General features: G+C 51.3%; 1 protein-coding gene across 1 annotated transcript in view; it reads left to right on the forward strand.

Moving 5' to 3' along the window:
• Positions 1-6,320, forward strand: part of PHLPP1 (PH domain and leucine rich repeat protein phosphatase 1) — a 214,717-nt gene extending 208,397 nt beyond the window's left edge. Inside the window, exons 16-17 of the mRNA XM_068563442.1 lie at positions 1,374-1,602; positions 4,183-6,320. Of these exons, the coding sequence (XP_068419543.1) occupies positions 1,374-1,602; positions 4,183-5,343 (1,390 nt within the window). The 3' untranslated portion in view covers positions 5,344-6,320. The remainder of the gene's footprint in view (positions 1-1,373; positions 1,603-4,182) is intronic.
• Positions 6,321-17,883: the final 11,563 nt, after the last annotated feature.

The raw sequence follows: 17,883 nt of genomic DNA on the forward strand, positions 1-17,883 counted from the left end.
AATGCCATAAGGTATAAGACAGGGACATCTATCTACTTTGCTGTTTTGACCACCATCTTGTTTTAGGAAAAAAGCCAACACGTTTCATATATACAGACACACGTAACACACACACACACCCTTCACACACTCCTAAGCGGTCTACTTTTTATAGACCCTCAAACACTGGATGAGAATTAAGAACTTAAGAGCCTCAGACTCTGATTACTAGCTGTACTTCTCACAAATACCATCCTAATTCTGGCTTTGCTGGGAGGAATCATTGTGCCTTTGACAGGAAGAAAGCAGTGCTGCCTTGGCAGGGCCTGAAGTCCAGTCTGGTCGTAGATGTGCAGAAGTTGGAGTTTAGAGACCCAGATTGTCAGCCCATCTCTAGATCATTTGCTTGCCTCTTACTTTCCCTGTTGGTTAACAGGATGTGGGGTGCGTGGTGATCTTTTCAGTCCTCAGGAGAACTGTATGTTCTCTGTGCCTGACATCCTAATTTATATGAACAGGCAGCCCTGGTTTCCATCGCTAGTGGTGCCCCTTGCCTAACCTAGACAGGGTCTGCCTTTGTAAACGGGGGCGTCTGTCCATCTTAACCTTTTGTACCACCCAGGATCCGTCTGGGAGGCACTGCCATCTGTGGGGCTTCTGAGAAGAGTTCTTACCTCCTTTTGATTGTTAGAACTTGCAGGTGTCTTGTGTATTCAATACGTGTATGGACTGATGGTGAATAAAAGCACTTTGGAGCTTCATTACTAGAATGTCCTTTCTGTGAATATTCTAGAATAGACATCACTCATCTAGAAAGTCTGCACTGAATAGGACAAGAACATGAATGGTGCAGTACTTGAAAGCATGTCCCAGCAAACATCCTAATAAAGAGAGAGGGTGGTCAGGTAATTCTGAAGTGTCAGTGGGTGTAGTGTGTTTACACCTGCTCCTGTTAAGTGGTCACTCCGGCTGTCCTCTCTCGGGAGCAGAGGGGATTTAGACAGGGGGATGAAGAGAGAAGCGGTCATTCCCGCTGTCTTTGGGGCACGCCGATACGGGAGTGGCAGGCTGGATGCAGCAGGATAAGGGCTCCTTTATTCCACAGCAGCTCCTTGGGTCTTTCGTGGTGAAGTGACACCTGCCCCAGTTGTGAGCAGACACCTCTCCGTGCGTGTGTGTGTGTGTGTGTGTGTGTGTGTCTGTGTGTGTCTGTGTCTGTGTGTGTCAGATTCCACAGGCTCTTTTCCTGAGTTGAGCAGTGCCTGCTTTGGTGAAAGAGGCCTGGTGGAGCCCCAAGTTCTGTTTTTCCTCCTAGCCCCGTCCAGTGGTACGGTCTGGCAAAACTACATGTGACGGGTGTGTGTGGGTTTTTACCCCATCTCTTCGTTTTCCAGGAAGCTTGGAACTGCTGGACAGAAACTTGGAGGTGCTGCTGTCCTTTGTCATATCAAGCATGACCCTGTGGACCCAGGAGGACCCTTCACCTTGACCTCTGCTAACGTGGGCAAGTGCCAAACGGTTCTCTGTCGGAATGGGAAGCCGCTGCCTCTGTCCAGATCATATGTTATGAGCTGTGAGGAAGAACTGAAGAGAATCAAACGGCACAAGGCCATTATCACGGAGGTGAGGAAGAGGGATTTTCCTCGGGATGGGGGAGGACAGGGCCAGGGTCGTGGCAGAATCAGCCAGGGAGCATTTCCCGCCAAAGAACATTCTTTAAACATCGAAGTTAAAATTCCAAATCCGTAGTATCATAGAGCAAACTCTGTGTGTGATATGTCTGAAGACATTATAATATACAGAGTAATAAAATAGTTACCGACGGCCTCTCCGCACCGAGGGCTGTGCCGTGATACCACCTCATCCTCACAGCCGCTCTTCGGAGGCACTTCGGCGGGGGCTGAAGCCCCCAGCCCTGAAGTCACGCCGCTGGTCCTCCTGTCCTAGATCTGCTGCTTGGAGGCTACGACCTTTAAACCTGAAGCCTCAGACTCCTCCTCCGTAAAGTGGGCATGGCAGTGTATCTGTCCTGTCTTATGAGGCTCGTGTGCGTATCAGTGTAGATGTAACTAGTAGTGACTTTGGCTCATGCCTCCTGCTCCACTTGAGTAAGGCAGTGAGTGGTTCTCCGCCAGGGGCCATTTCCCCCCGACAGGACACTTGCTAACGTCCGAGGACACTGTTGTTGTCACAACAGAAATGCTTGGGGCATGCAGCAGGGAGAAGCTAGGGATGCCGCTAGGCATGCTACAGGGCGCAGGACAGCCCCACAGCAAAGAATGATTCGGCCCAAAATGTCAGGAGCGCCGCTGTTGAGAAACACTGGTGTCAGTCTTCATTACAGAAGATTCCCTGTAGCGCAGCTTCCAGAATGGGCTGGAGGAACTGTGCCCCACTCACTAGCTCATCCTACAGTGTGGGTCACCTGCTGCGCACCGGAAACGCGATGTGGGCTACAGACGGGATCCCCGGAGATACACGTCTGCCCCCAGGAGGCGTCCAGTCGTGTGGATGAAAGCCCTGGAAGCATGTGCGGCTTGGGTAGACAGTGGTGAGCGTTTGCAGTCCGGTAGAGAAAGACTGCGACTCCCGGCAGGCTGTGACAAGGGCCGTGAGAAAGATGCAGACGGGATCCACCACGAGGGGCTGGCAGGGGAGGCCGCGCGCAGAATGTAGTTCCCTGCTTGTTCTGAGAGCAGAGAGGATTCAAATGGACGCTAGACAGTCTCAGATGGGATTGAATGACACTATTAAACGTATTGAATTAAATGTTCAGCATTACACGATGCAAAGACTAACCATTTCTGCTACATAAATGCGTCACAGTTGGTGCTTCAGAGGTTTCTCCTGCTTTCTCTGCCTCCCTCTTCCTCGCTTTGTCTGTATCGCTGCGTAGTTTTTTTTAATTTCCCTGCCTTGAGGTATGCCCCCCCAAACACACACACACACACACACACACACACACACACACACACACGGACAAAATCATTGATTCTGATGTGGTGAGATCTTAAAGGGTTGGGCAGAACAGCGAGGGTAATTTTTGCCAAATTCCACATTTTGGGGAAGAACAAATATATTAGGAGAATTAAGAGAGTTGAAAATTGTGCTTGAAGCCCCGCTTTAGTAATTTTACTTCGAATTGTGCTGCCTGCTTGTATGCGTGGCGGGATTGTCTGCCGAGCTGGGGGGCGCCCCCCCAAATGAAGGAATGTGGTAGGGTTGGGAAGGGAACGGGTATTCTCCGGAAGAAACACTTGCTTCGAGGCAGATGGTTAGACCATCACTATTCCCTCATCCCAGACACACATAAAAGTTGTCCTAATGGCGCCTCCTCTGGAAAAGGTGTTAAAAATAGGGGCATGTAGAGGCACGTCCTAGACCCGAGAACCTCAAACTTGAAGAGTAAAGAACAGAGCAGGTACACCCTGGGATTATCTCCCCTCCCCTCCTCCAGCTTCAGAGTAAAGGCTTTTTATTGGCAAGTGGTCTGAAACTTTGGTTCGTGGTTTAAGTGGCGTGAACTCAGCTGGACTGAAGCAGGAGACTTCGTCGTCTCCATTTGCTGCCAGGAAAGTGAGTTCAGGCAAGCGGTAGGAGCTGGCACTTCTTAAGCATCTACCTCTCCAAACGCGATCAGTCGTACCCAGCTAGTCACCCCAAGATTTCCCCACCAATTGTTTTTAACCTTCTTACGTTTAAAACAGTGCCTCTCCCCTCACTTCTGGGCCTTCAGACATTCCCGCCCCTGATGGTTGATGTGCTTTGGGGAGTGACCTAAGATTCCGGGCGTTATCTGGAACGCACCTGCGTTATCTGGAACGCACCTGCCTCGGGGGCTGCTCGGCACTGGCTCATTCAGCAAGGCTCTTCCTCTCGGGACCCCTGTGGGTTCCAGGAGGTGCTAATCAGCCATGTTGCTGTGTCAGATGATGGTCTGCTTTGGAGATAGACGGGTCCCAATAAAGGGAGTAACTGAGATACTTTCCATTTGTCCCTCCTGCTTCTTACCTGCCCCAGGCTTCTGCCCCAGGGTTCTGATGACAGGTGGGCATGAACCACTCACAGGAGGGTGGGCAGCCCCTCCCCCCGTGGACCGCGTGTCACGCTCCGGTGGTCCCCCACGCAGGAGGCCCCAGGGAAGCCGCACGTCGCCCCGCGTGCTCCATGGTAACGTCTGTTTGGAAACCCCTCTTCTTCCAGGATGGCAAAGTGAACGGAGTGACCGAGTCCACGCGCATCCTGGGCTACACGTTCCTGCACCCCAGCGTGGTGCCCCGCCCCCACGTGCAGTCGGTGGCCCTGACCCCGCAGGACGAGTTCTTCATCCTGGGCAGCAAGGGCCTGTGGGACAGCCTGTCCGTCGAGGAGGCCGTGGGGGCCGTGCGCAACGTCCCCGACGCCCTGGCCGCCGCCAAGAAGCTGTGCACGCTGGCGCAGAGCTACGGCTGCCGCGAGAGCGTCAGCGCCGTGGTGGTGCAGCTCAGCGTCCCCGAGGACAGCTTCTGCTGCTGCGAGCTCGGCGCCGGCGGGCCCGTGCCGCCGCCCAGCCCCGGCACCTTCCCGCCCTCCGTCAGCATGGTCATCAAGGAGCGGCCCGCCGACGGGCTGGGCGTGCCGTCGTCCAGCAGCGGCCTGGCCTCGGAGATGAGCAGCGAGCTCTCCACGTCCGAGATGAGCAGCGAGGTGGGGTCCACGGCCTCGGACGAGCCCCCGCCGGGCACCCTGAGCGAGAGCAGCCCCGCTTGCCCCAGCGAGCCGCGCTGCTCGCTGCACCCCGCCTGCCCGTCCAGCTCCTTCCAGCGCCAGCTGTCCAGCGCCACCTTCTCCAGCGCCTTCTCCGACAACGGCCTCGACAGCGATGACGAAGAGCCCATCGAGGGCGTCTTCACCAACGGCAGCCGGGTGGAGGTGGAGGTGGACATCCACTGCGGCCGCGCCAAGGAGAAGGAGAGGCAGCAGCCCCTGCTGCAGCTGCCGGCCGAGGCCAGCGACGAGGGCATCGTCATCAGCGCCAACGAGGACGAGCCGGCCCTGCCCCGGAGGGCGGACTGTGCCGCCGTGGGGACCATGGGGCGCCGGCGGGCTAACGGCTCCGTGGCGCCCCAGGAACGGAGCCACAACGTGATAGAGGTGGCCACGGACGCGCCTCTCCGCAAGCCGGGGGGCTATTTTGCAGCCCCGGCTCAGCCGGATCCTGATGATCAGTTCATCATTCCCCCGGAGCTGGAGGAGGAGGTCAAAGAGATCATGAAACACCAGCAGCCGCCGCCGCCGCCACCGCCCTCACAGCTCCACGTGCAGCCGCCGCCGCGGCAGTGCCCGGTGGACCAGCTGCCGGACTCCTGTGACACACCGCTATGACCCACCGCGCGCTGCTTCAAAATAAACTAACCAACAACGGCTGAGTTGCCAGAGCCTCCCAGGCTCCCATTAAACCAGGGGTTTACTCCACGCCCTTCTCCCAGACGCTTTCCCAGCCTGTCCTTGCAGCCAGTCTGTACGGTCCCCTTCTGTTGGTCATTTTTTTAAAAAATAATTACCACTTTTCTTCTCGTGATGCTGTACCAATATGATTTAAATTTGTTAACTTCTTCCCCTAACATATCAGATGTGTAAAGACAAAGAACGAAAGGTTTAATATATTACAGAGAAACAGTTAATGTAATACTTTTTAAAGTGGCTTTGTGTTGTTTTGTTTGTCTGGAAGGCAGGGCAGGTTGCCAGTGCTAAATGATTTAATAATACTGTAATTCTGTATTTCTTTGCGGGAGGCGGGGGGAAGCCTTTTTTTTTTTTTGTCTTGAAAATGATAGACATTTGTAGAATATGGAGACTAACTCCTAGGAGTTGCTTTACTCTGTCAGGTGACCTAAGTCACTGGGATTCACTAATTTTCTCTGAGAGAACAGTTGATTGAAAAATTTCTATTGTAAATAGCTCAGTGTTGTATAGTGATGCTTCACATGTTTTGTAGTTTTGGCATAAGGGACTAAACAACTGACACACCTTCCCGCCCACACCCCCCCATCCCCCCACCTTTTTTAATTCACTGAATGATGAGCCTGAGCGTTGCTAAGAGCATTGCTGTTCAAATAAGGTGGACCTTAGGCCACTGGAAACGAACCTGCACCCGAGGGGCCTCGGACCCTTTTTCTTCCTCTCCTGTTCCCACCCAGCCTCTTTTGCAGACACTTTTTAATTGTGTTCCTTACTGCTGCCACAATCAGCATGATTGTATAGAATTCAGTTAGATCATTTACATACCAAGAGTTGTATTAAAGCAGAATGCACAAATGAACATGTCATTTTTGTTATAATAAATATAAAATTTACAAGTATTGGACCCATCTGCTTTTGTCTCAAGGGCCAGATGTGTCTTGCAGATGATGACACCCAGCTTGGGTTTGGAATGAATGCATGTAACTTTGGGGTCATCAGATATTTCCGACTTTGATTTTTTTTGAAGGGAAAATACCCAACAGGTTAACCTACATTGAACGAACGTAGGTGAAATCAACCCTGTGGTTAACAATACGCGTAGCTGGTCTTACAGCCTTTCTGTTTCTTCTTGTTATTGTGTAGGGTAGATGGTAAAAGGGGAATAGATGAGGTTGCATAGAGGAGATCCCTGGAAAACTCCCAGAAAGCCAAATTGGTTTCCAGTTCTCTCAAGGCCCCCTCAGTCACCTGAACATGTTAATAGATCTTTTTATAAAAATTGGAGTATAGTTGATTAACAATGTACACCGGAGCTGGTTGCCTCGCTCTCTACTCCTAGCAGAAATAATGTCAGTGCAGTGGGGTCCACTAGGAAATCCGGTATTCCTAGCTGACTTACTGGCCCCATTTACAGACGCTAGTGCCCCACCACTCCCCGCCGACCCTGCATCTTGTGAACCATGTTTTGGAGATGCTGCAGGTCTTCTCTCTTGTCTCATGTGGACCAGCTTCCCAGGTAGAATGGTTTTCCTTCTTCAGATCTGCCCTCCAGTGGTACCTGGCTGGTTCAGTGACAGGACATGGCAACTAGTCTTTCTAGACTCGGTAACGGGCTGTCCGTCCCCTCGCTGGGTGGCCAGATCAGAGGACCCCCCCCCCTTGTCTTGGTGACGTCCATTCTTCATTCCGTGTCAGGCTACTTGTACACCGTGTACTTTGAAAACCACTAAGGCTGTGAAAGAAGATTGAGCTCCTCTCAGCCCCATAAGGGACCCAGTGACCAAGGGACGAGACTGCCCAAGCCCGGGCAGAGTTCTCTGCTCTAGAGCCGGAGCAAAACCATCTCAGGATCCCTGCGCCCAGCCCCACCCACCAGCACCTTGCTGCCCAGTCGCCCCTCTGCTCCAGGCAGATCGGAGCGGACTTGAGAGGCTCTGGGTTTTCGCCCCAGTGCCTTAGTCACTACAGAAGATCTGGGCTGGCTCTCTGACCTCCTCGGTGCCTAAATGCCCTGAGAACAGGGCTCACCTGTTGCCTTGCGTGGGGCCTGCCCAGACGGTCAGTGTGGCTCCGATTCCACGGCAGCTCCCTTCCAGGGGAGCCAACACTTCCGCACTGAGCATGGCCAACAGAGGCAGCAATAATTTGAGGAGTCCACGATGGGTCCCACAGCAACTGCTTGTGCCAGGGGCAGCCGCTGGGCCCAGCAAGTCCCAGGTGGGGACTCACCTCACGTCCTAACGTGTGTGGCTGACTGGGAGAAGGGGCACAGGCCTGGCGCTGCGGCTCTCCTAAGGCCGCCAGTTCAGTGAGTGCTTGCTTCTCAGTTTCTTAGACCATTCAGTCACATTGAGCACGTGCCGCATATAAGGTACTATAGAGACAAAGGACAAACCTTTGCCCTTTGGGAGCTTGGGGTAAATAGGCATGTGGGTGAAAAGTAAGAGATGAGCACATATGAAGCAGCTAAAGACGCGGAGACCTACTACTGGGCCTCCTTGCTCTTGCCTAGGGGCCTCCCAGTTATTGCCTGAGGAGTTTCTTTTCACTTCTGCTCAGCAAGGTAGCATCTAATAATGTACGCAGAACTGCTTACAAAACTGTGAAGTGCTTAATTGAAGATTCCTCAAAGCCACGGGATCTCCAGGGTGAGTATGAGGGGGAAGGGCATCCCCCAGCCCCACCCCACACTCTGTCCTTCCTGCTGGGAAGGCCAGCGAATTGGGAAAGGGTTGGCGGGTGGGTGGGTAAGAGGTTGGAAGCTCTGACGGGGCTCGCAGCCTTGCTAATAGACTCAGAGCTCCCTACCGAGGACCCTGGAAGTTGCTTGGTGTTGGATCAGCCACAGGCTGCCACGTGTGTGCCCACGGAATAGTGGCTTTCCAGAGGGCACCAGGGCCAGGCTCCGGAGCCCCGACTCCCAATCTGACCTGGTTTCTCTAGATTGCTTTTGTCACAGCACCACCTGCTGGTGAGATTAGATTTTGGGTGGAAATGGGCATGACTCTTGGTCTTTCTCCTGCCCCTCTTCCAAAAGAAAGTTTCAGTTACTTTCATTCCTAGACACCTGACAGAAAGCAATCTCCAGCACTGTTAAGTAGTCAGAGAAATATTAGGGACACTGACATGCAGACATATCAAGATGTGTAGCCGGAATCATAGCATCGACCTGGGAGAGAGGAAGTCAGTCTCCAACATCCATCTAATTCTCCATTCCCCACAGGGAAAAATAAATAAAACCCCTAACACGCCTTGGATCTGATAGGGCAACACCAGCTCATTGCTGGCACTGCCCAACGGGGAGAAAGAACCATTCCCATGTGAACACTCATCAGAAGGCACTTTGAATTCACTCTGACACGTCAGGAAATAGAATTTTTGTACAGTGTGGGGTTGTGGTATCTGCCCTCCCTTCCTCCCAAGTGATCAAACCATGTAATTTGTAGATAGTAAAGCCTTATGTAAGTGGAAGTATTGTCATTGTTGTAAGTAAAGAACTAAGGGTGGTCAGATAGAAAATAATTGGGAACACAGCAAAAGTAGTTTTTTACATTAAAAACTCCCAGAGAGGGAAAAAAACAAAAACTCCTAGGAAACATCTGTTGGAACTGTTACAGGAGGGAGGGATGATGTCATGGTAGAAAAAAATAGGCTTTCCTCATTTCTTGCCATTGAATTTCATTTTCTTTCAGTTCATCCCCCCAAAATGCATTTTGTGCAAATGGATCTGTGCAAACTTTATTTCCCTATTGTTGTTCACCTGTTGTGAACTGATTCCTGTTGCGTCTTTGAAAGATGGCTCTCAAGGTTGTCCCCTCACCCCACCCTTAGCAAAATCGCAACCAAGTTCAGACTTAGCTTGGCAGATCCAGTGCCCTGATCGGTAACAAAGCAGGAACTACATCTAGCAGACGAAGCTTTGGGCGAGTGAGAGGAAGCAAGCTTCACAGCCACCTCACACCCACCCGATTCACCATGTCCGTTCGCGCCACGCGTTTAGGAAGCACCAGCCAGAGCCGCCACTGTGCTCAGCTCTGGGGCCCTGCCCAGGACCACAAATGCAGCGGGGCTTGGGTGCCACGGTGGCTGTGCTGACCTCCTGAGGTCTTGGTCTCAGCCAGGTGAGGGCAGACTACAGGCCCTACACGTTGCCCCCTGCCTTCTAGAAGACTAAGGTTGAACCTTGAAAGGAGGAAAGGGGCCAAGGGGTCCCCAAGGCCGCCTTCCACTTTTCAGCCTGTGTGGTAAAGTAAAAAGCCACGCTGTCCCCTGCCCTGAATTTAAGGACCCATAAACAAGTGCTGCTTTTGTTGGGCTCCAGTTCATTAGTCCTTTCATTTTCTTCTAAATCAGAAACACAATGTTCTATCCTGTTCAAAGGGGGAAGGGCAGAACACGTGGAGAATTTTCTCCCGTCTGCTTATGACTAGAACTTCTCCCATTGTCATTCCTCTCTTTTTCTAAAGCTGTGGAAGTAAAACTGGCTTCAGACTGAAATTTCAAGTACTTTTCTAGTCATTACTATTTCTTAGGTCTTATTCCAATAAACTGAACTTCCCCCTAATTCCTAATCTTATCTATTGGAAGAAAGTTGAAATGGCAACTAAGATCATTTTCCTAAATGGTGCAACTCCAGCTGTTGCCTTTTCCTGAACTCATTTACAGGTCATTTGCCTTTCTGAGTCTTTAAGAAAACTGTTTTGCAGTTAACGTTTGGAGGCTCTTTTTTTTTTTTTTTTAATGTGGACCATTTTTAAAGTCTTTATTGAATTTGTTACAATATTGCTTCTGTTTTATGGTTTGGTTTTTTGGCCCCGAGGCGTGTGGGATCTTAGCTTCCCAACCAGGGATCGAACCCGCACCCCCTGCATTGGAAGGCAAAGTCTTAACCACTGGACCGCCAGGGAAGCCCCATTTGGAGGTTCTTAAGTCAGTTTTCCACTTAACAGAAATTGCCCTGTAAGCCAGGAATAAATCATGCACGCAAAATAAAGTCTTTTGTTTGTTTGATGGTCTACAATGCATTTTAAGAACTACTCAAATACTCCTTTTCCTAGAGCATTTCAGTAGGTTAAAGATAGTTCATTGAAATGTGGCCCACCCCTGCTTATCCTAAGCACGATCACCCCCACTGTTTCCTCAGGAGCTGAAACCACCATCTCTCACAGGTAAACCCACAGGACTTTTTTCCTGGAAACTTCATTAGGCATGTATTTCAATGCTGTCTGCAAATAATTTGCATATACCCTTCATGTAAACATTTTTGAGTCCTCCAGCTTTCAAATTTAAAATCTCATCATGATATTCCTTAGATTACAACATGTTGGGTTTTGTCTTCACTCCTTTTCTGTTACCAACACACGTTCTAAGGGATGAGACGCTGCGTGTTGGGGAAAGAAAGGGCCACGGGCAGGAAAGCCCGAGCCCACCTGTGTGACCACAGTGGCGCCTCTCCTGTCCATTTCCATCCATTCTGAGCATCGTGGGGCAGGAATGATCTCGAGAGTTCACCCAGTGCCCACTTCTAGGCAGAATCCAACCTGTTGCTCTGCAGAGTGGAATTTTGTTTTTTCCAAAGATAGAGGCTCTCTGACCTCCTTCATAAACTGTTGACCACCTACAGGCAGAAGTTGAGTCCCCACTCGGTGGAGAAGTGCCAGGGTGGGCGGAGCACAGTGAGAGGCCCACAAGGATGAAAAATAAAGCACATTTTAAAAGATGACACTACTGGACTTCCCTGGTGGTGCAGTGGTTAAGAATCCGCCTCCCTATGCGGGGGACACGGGTTCGAGCCCTGGTCCGGGAAGATCCCACATGCCACGGAGCAACTAAGCCCGTGCGCCACAACTACTGAGCCTGCGCTCTAGAGCCCACGAGCCACAACTACTGAAGCCCGCGCGCCTAGAGCCCGTGCTCCGCAACAAGAGAAGCCACTGCAATGAGAAGCCCATGCACCGCAACGAAGAGTAGCCCCCACTCGCTGCAACTAGAGAAAGCCCGTGCGCAGCAACGAAGACCCAACGCAGCCAAAAATAAATAAATAAATTAAAAAAAAAGATGACGCTACTATTGCAGAGACCCACATAACCAAGAATGCAGGGAGACGACAGGGTGGGTCTCCAGGTCTGAGATCGCAAAGGGCCAACCCCAAGCTCGGAATTGTCTGTAAATCCCAGCCCCGCAGGGTGGTCACTGAGATCCAGCGCTGTGAGGAGTTCTTCCCGTCCACCAGCGGCCTTCAAACGTTCCTGCCGTGACTTACTGAGGGATGATACTGACTTCCCACCTCCAGTGAACAAAGAAGGGGGAAGGGCCCACCTGCCACCAGCTGCTCCTCATTAACGCCCAGCTCGGATTCCTTCCTGCAATGGAGAGCCAGTAATAACCTTGACCGCTTCCACCCTAGGAGCCTTGCCACAGAGCCTCTTCCAAGTGTGCTGAGCGCAGAGGGTGCAAGGATAGAGCAGATGGACGCTGGGCCTGCTTTTACAGAGCTTTGAAGACTCAAACTCTTGGGACGGAAAAGAACAGAAAGACCAATGCTCCTTTGCTCTGCCCATCAAACACCATCACAACCATTTCCTAGCTGTTTTTCTCCAATAGGCAGGGTTTTATTTTGAGCAACTTTGAATTCTACACACCTGTGGAAGATAGACACAGCAGCTCTCTCTAGCACGCTGACCTCAGAGCTCCCTCTGCTTCACATTTAATTCCTTTTCTGCAACCCATCCCTTGGTACCATACCTGAGATACACACCCCCATTTGTTTAAAAAAAAAAAAAAAATGTTTGCAGCCTTTTCCCCTCCACTCCAGCACACTGAGGATGGGCCTCACTCACTTGCGGAGGCACAAGGCTCTCCACATCCAGGGTTGAAGATGGGTCCCTTGGCCTCCACTGGAAATCGCTGACTTGTTACTTTAGCGGGGCTTCTGCTACAAGCCGCCTCAAGATGTCCAAGCGCCTGTCCTAGAGATGAGTCCAGCCCTGCCCCTTTTCGCTTCCAGCTGGGCCAGAAATAAAACCACTGGTTCATGCAGATGGCGCTCTGCCTACTGTTTGCAACTTCCAGCCGCCTCCATCCCTTCGGTCCTGGCCTCCGCCCCTCGCCTCTCCTCCCCATTTACGCCCTCCCTCCCAGCCATTCAGCTGCCCTGGTCTGGCTGCTGCTCACCGCGGTCACCGTGGCGGGAGGGAGGATGGGGCTGGACGTTGCAGCGGCTGCCACAGCCGATCACTGCCTTGTTCAACCTCTCCGCTTTGGCCCCCATCCCTCTTGCTTGGCCTCTGAGCCGGCTATAACTGCTGCTTCTCCACCACAGTTTGCAGGCTCTTCTGCCAGATCCTAAGAGTTGGGTTCCGCTCTCCTCCCTTCACCTCTCACTCTCACTCAAGGCTCGTCCTGGGGGCGCTCATCGTCCCCCCCCCCACCCATGTCCACACCGCCTCCTGGACACCTCCCTCGCAGGACTCAGGCGCCACAAACCCAACGTACCTCAAACCTGCACCTCCTGCAAGCCCGACGCTGGCCGAACCTGTCATCGGTCACCAAGTCCTGTCAGTTCTACTTCCTAAACCCTCCTGGTGGAGGAGATGGACAGTGAATAAGCACATCTTTAAAAATGAACATGATTATTTCAGATGTTAAAAAAAAAAAAAGTGAAGAAAACAGAAGAGGAAAATGGAATCAAGAATGATATTTGACCTAAAACCTGATGAAAGGAAGACAATTAGGATCTGGAGGCAGAGAATTTCAAGCAGAGGAAACTGCAAGGTCAAAGCCCCGGGGTGGGGACCGCGAGTGTTGGGATATTAGGGGAGGGGCCCTTATCAGCTTCCCTCCTCCTTGGCCCGGCTCTGAACCAAAGGCGAAATAAGACAGCAATAAGCAGAAGGGGCAGAAAGGTCACCTTTACTGCTTAACGCTGACAATGGAGAATGCAGGCTGTGTCACTGGGTGAGGGGGCTTCCAACTACGGGACGCCCTCAGCACTCAGCCGCTCCCCAGCCCCGCTAGGCGGAGGCGGAAGCCCTCAGGGCTCTGGGCCAGAGAGCGCCCCCTGGGGGCGGGGAGGAAGCCGAGAACGCGGCTCCCGAGGGGGCGGGGCGCGGGCTGCGCATGCTCAGCGTGTCCTCGCAGACTCCCGCGAGGGAACGCTGGCGCCGCCCTGCAAGACGCATCCCGGGGTTGCAAGCCTCGCGCCCTCAGGCTGGCTGCGTGGTTAGAGCTCGGGAACCCAGGGCCGGAGGGTGTGAGATGAGGCCGCAGACCTCGGCCAAGGCCAGGGGGCTGAGAGAGAAGATCTCGTCTTCCAGGAGGTTGGCGCAGGGCAGGTGCTTACTAAACAGTTTCTCAAGGGTCTTCACGCTCAGGTGCCGTCCGCTCGGCCTGAGCCCTCCGGCCCCCGACGCGCAGCTGTGCGCCTCGCGCCGCGGCCTCTGGGCCCCATCCCTGCATTTCCCGTGCGATGCAATCACCGTAAATGTCCACCCAGTAATGGACGAAAATCCCAATTCGCCTGATTTCAAACATTTGGAAACTGCCTCCTGTAAGTCCTCTCACACTGGTCACGCTTGGGGTCCGGGTTTTTGACTGGGAATTTGTGGCCCCAGCGCTGTGTCCCTGAGTCGGGACTGGCCTGGGTGGCTTTTGAGCAGCACAGGGACTCGGCCTTTACTGGACAGGGAGTCACTCTTCCCCAGGCCCCCGAGGCTGAGGTGTGTGGGCGGCGGCGGGAGGAGGAGAATCACCGGAAGTTCAGGATTATCAGCCGCTCTCCCCAGGAGACTCCCAGGAGGTCCGCTCAGCCTCCGCCAACTCCTACCTGGCCCCGGGGACCTGAGAGCAGGAGGGAAGAGCTTTTTAAGCCAGGGCCGAAATCCGGCCTTCCTCTGGGTGGCTTTGGAGGTGTGGATTCATTTATTTTCTCCTCTGCTTCTATTTTGCAGCGCTTTTACCCAGGGTTGTGAGAAAGAAATTCAGGGGTGCCCGCCGTGGTGATCTCTCTGACGAAGTGAGAACCAGAACTAACTACGAGTTTCTGATACTCAGCAAAATGTTACTTTCCTCCCTGGATTGATGAACGTGACTCGTGTTAATTCAGCTATTGGCAGGAGCTGCAAGGTCGCGCGGGGCACTACGGTTTCGCTGGTCTGCGGAGAGTCCCTTCCCTTCGGTGCGGAGAGACCCTTCCCCTGTTTGAGTCCTGCTGTTGGCCCTTCAAGCGGCAGCGCGTTGGCACAGGTATGAGGTGGAACCCTTTTCAGCTGTTTGGGCGGAGTAGACATTGGCTGCATCCCCACATTTCCTCTGGTTGAACTTAATAGAGTTCTTGGCGCTGTGAGAGATGCCTGGTGAGCTGCTCCCACCCACCCACTCCAGGGTCACCTGCCCAGGGTGTGTCTGTGAATTTCCTGGGGACGGATGACTTTGGCCGTGGTTAGGCATTCCCCTGTATCTCTCTATTTTAAATTGCTGATTTGACCCAGGACAGGCCATTTCACATCCTCCGTGATCAATAAATATTAAGTAAATTATCCAAAACCAAGTAGAAACTGCAGTCTGGACAATGAGCTGATTTATGCCTTTAGTGAATCTCAGCCATTGTCACCGCGGTGAGCAGCCTTGGGCGCTCGCTGCTCTCATGTCATTCTTCACATGACATGAGCCGAAGACAGATTGGAACAGGCACCATTCGGGGGTTTTCTCAGGGAGCAGGACTCTTCCCAGCAGATGAAATGCCTGTGGCCTGGTTGCATAAGATTGCCCTAGGACCGCTGCTGGGCCCCAGGGGAAGGTGTGTGGACAAAGCTGGCGCCAGAGGGACACCAGCGCCATCAGCGCAAAGCCTTGTGAGGAGGTGGGTTTCTTCTGGCCAGTGCCAGCCGGGGAGGGAGCACGGAGGACAGTGTGGTCTCCCCAGGGGCGTGTGTTCAGCCCTGGGATGCGCCAGAGGAACCACTGGGTGTGGGAAGAAAATATCAGAACTTCCCTTTTTGTTTGTTTGCATTTCTGAAAGTTGTGAGAGTTAAATTCATACACGGCGTCGGACACTTGCTTTACTTTAGTGGTTGGCTTAATCTTGACAGTAGCCCTGGGAGGTGAAGACTATTATAATCCTCATTTACACAGGAAGCTGAGGCTCAGAGGGTTCCAAGGATCAGCCCCAGGTCAGGTCACCGCCAGGAGGTGTCAGAGCAGCCTGGCTGGCTCCCCACTGTCTCTTATCACCATTTTTTAACCATTTCGTGGATGAGACCATCTTCACCATGTGGTACACGTATGTAATGTATTAATACACATGCGCACGCACCAGCACACACACACACATACTACAGGCTGCAGCTTTGTTTTTCTCTGAGAAGTAAAAGTTTGAAAGCCCTGGGACCGAGCCCCTCTGTGAGAATAAGAGCCAGGTGCCTGCTGGCTCTGACCCAACAGTGGGAATTCAGGCAAGTCCCTTGGGCTCTGGGGACCTCAGTTTGTAACAGGAAGGCTGTGGACGCAGCAGCCTTGGGTCCTTTCCAGCTCCGTCATTCACTGCTCCCAGGACAGCACTATGGCAGGAGATTAATCCCCCCCCCCCCGATTATTCCTTAATCAAACAAAAGTTTGAGTTTAGGGCAAGTAGCAGTTTTCCATTGCATTTAACTGCCTGTCTCACTGGGAGTGCTTCAGGGATCGTCAGCACTTTGGATAGTTTGGGACCTTTTCATGCTAGATGGATCTGATCTTGCAAAATTTAGCTTAAAAAGAAAAGGAAGAGGGCTTTGGGTTTTTTTTGTTGTTGTTGTTGGGTTTTTTTGTGGGGGGGGGGGATGTGTCTGTGGATCTATCACTAGACAGAATTGTGTTCTCGCTGCCTTAGTGAAGAGGGACTGCCCAGGAGAGCAAGGGGGCAGGCTGGTTTGTACTTGGGGAGGATCCAGGATGTCACAAACCAGATGACAGCATGGGAGAGGTCTCATGACTGAAAAAGGAAAGATCTGTCGAGTACGATGCAATTTATGGATAGGGAGCTACTTTTTATAGGAGGAGGAAATATAACTCTGAGGTAAGACTTGAGCACAAACCATATTCGGGAAATTTCTGGTGTGTTGCATTACCTTCCTGTGGAGGGTACTGGAGAGGGAAAGGGGGGATTACAGCCAGACCTTCGGAAGGTTAGGAAACAGATTTGCAACAAACATCAATATTTGGGACCCCCATTTATGTTGTCACTCTTTTACACTTGGTTGATTGTTTAAATCACTAGATAGATTTTTTAAATGATGATAATAGAAACGTATTCATCTTTAAGGATTTGGGTCCACCTTTCTTTACACATTCTTTTCTCATTCTAAGATTTTAAATGGGCATCTTGTAAGCTCCTTGAAGGGGAGACCTTGCCTTACTAATATCTGTATCTCAGGACTTGCCCTGCACCTAGCACATAATATTCTTTCAACACATTTTTATTCACAAAAGAATGCACCAACTTTGCAAACACCTTGTGGGCTTTTTAATTGGTACCTTTCCTTTTCAGCACTAGAAATGACTGTCTTTAGAAAGGTGCCAGAAATGGAACGAAGGCTTCTCTCACCCCAGAAGCCACAGACACATTTTAAAATGTAACCAATAATGTCTTTTTCTGACTAGAAGATAATGCACACAAAAAGCTGGAAAAGTTAGGAAGCTTAATGAGGAAAAAAGCTGAGCCATGATCCCATTAACACATTGCCATTGTTTTATTTCTTTCCAGTCTTTTGTCTATGTACCACTTTTTTTTTTTTTCCTTTTTCTGAGCAGAGAAAGGTTTATTGCAGGGCCAACCAAGGAAAATGGGTGGCTTGTGCTCAAAAAACCCAAACTCCCTGCTGGTTTTTAGGGAAAAGTTTTTATAGGCAAAATTTGGGGTGAGGGCTGCAGGGTGTGTGACTTTCTTCTGATTGGATGGTGGTGAGGTAACAAGGCAGTGTTCCAGGAATCTTGTAAGTGCCACTTTTTAATACACATTGTGGTTATGTTATATTCAATATCCTTTTTTTTCCAATTATGTGGTGATCATCTTCCCTTGTTAATAAAAATTCTTAGTAAACATTTTAAAAAGCTGTTAATATTCTGTCAGGTGAATGTATCACAATTTGATCAACTACATCAATAATGGTGGTCATTTGGATGGTTTCTAGCTTTTTGCTGTTTTAAATAACACTGCAGTGAACATCTTTGCTATTATCCTGCTTAAAATTTATGAACAGTTGGAGCAAGAGGTAGGGAGCTAAGCTGTTACTCTCTGTAGTGTAGGAAGATGTGCCTTGGTTTCCAGATGTAGAGTAAATGCAGCCCCATAACGATGGTGAAGGTCAGTGTGTGGGGCAGTGTTATCTGAGGGAGGACAGTGATGAGGTCAGAGCACCTGCTACAATTTATTTATTATTATTATGTTTTATTTTTGGCCATGCTGTGTGGCTTGCAGGATCTTAG

Source organism: Eschrichtius robustus, chromosome 14 (assembly GCF_028021215.1).
Source record: "Eschrichtius robustus isolate mEscRob2 chromosome 14, mEscRob2.pri, whole genome shotgun sequence".
Classification (NCBI taxonomy): Eukaryota; Metazoa; Chordata; class Mammalia; order Artiodactyla; family Eschrichtiidae; genus Eschrichtius; species Eschrichtius robustus.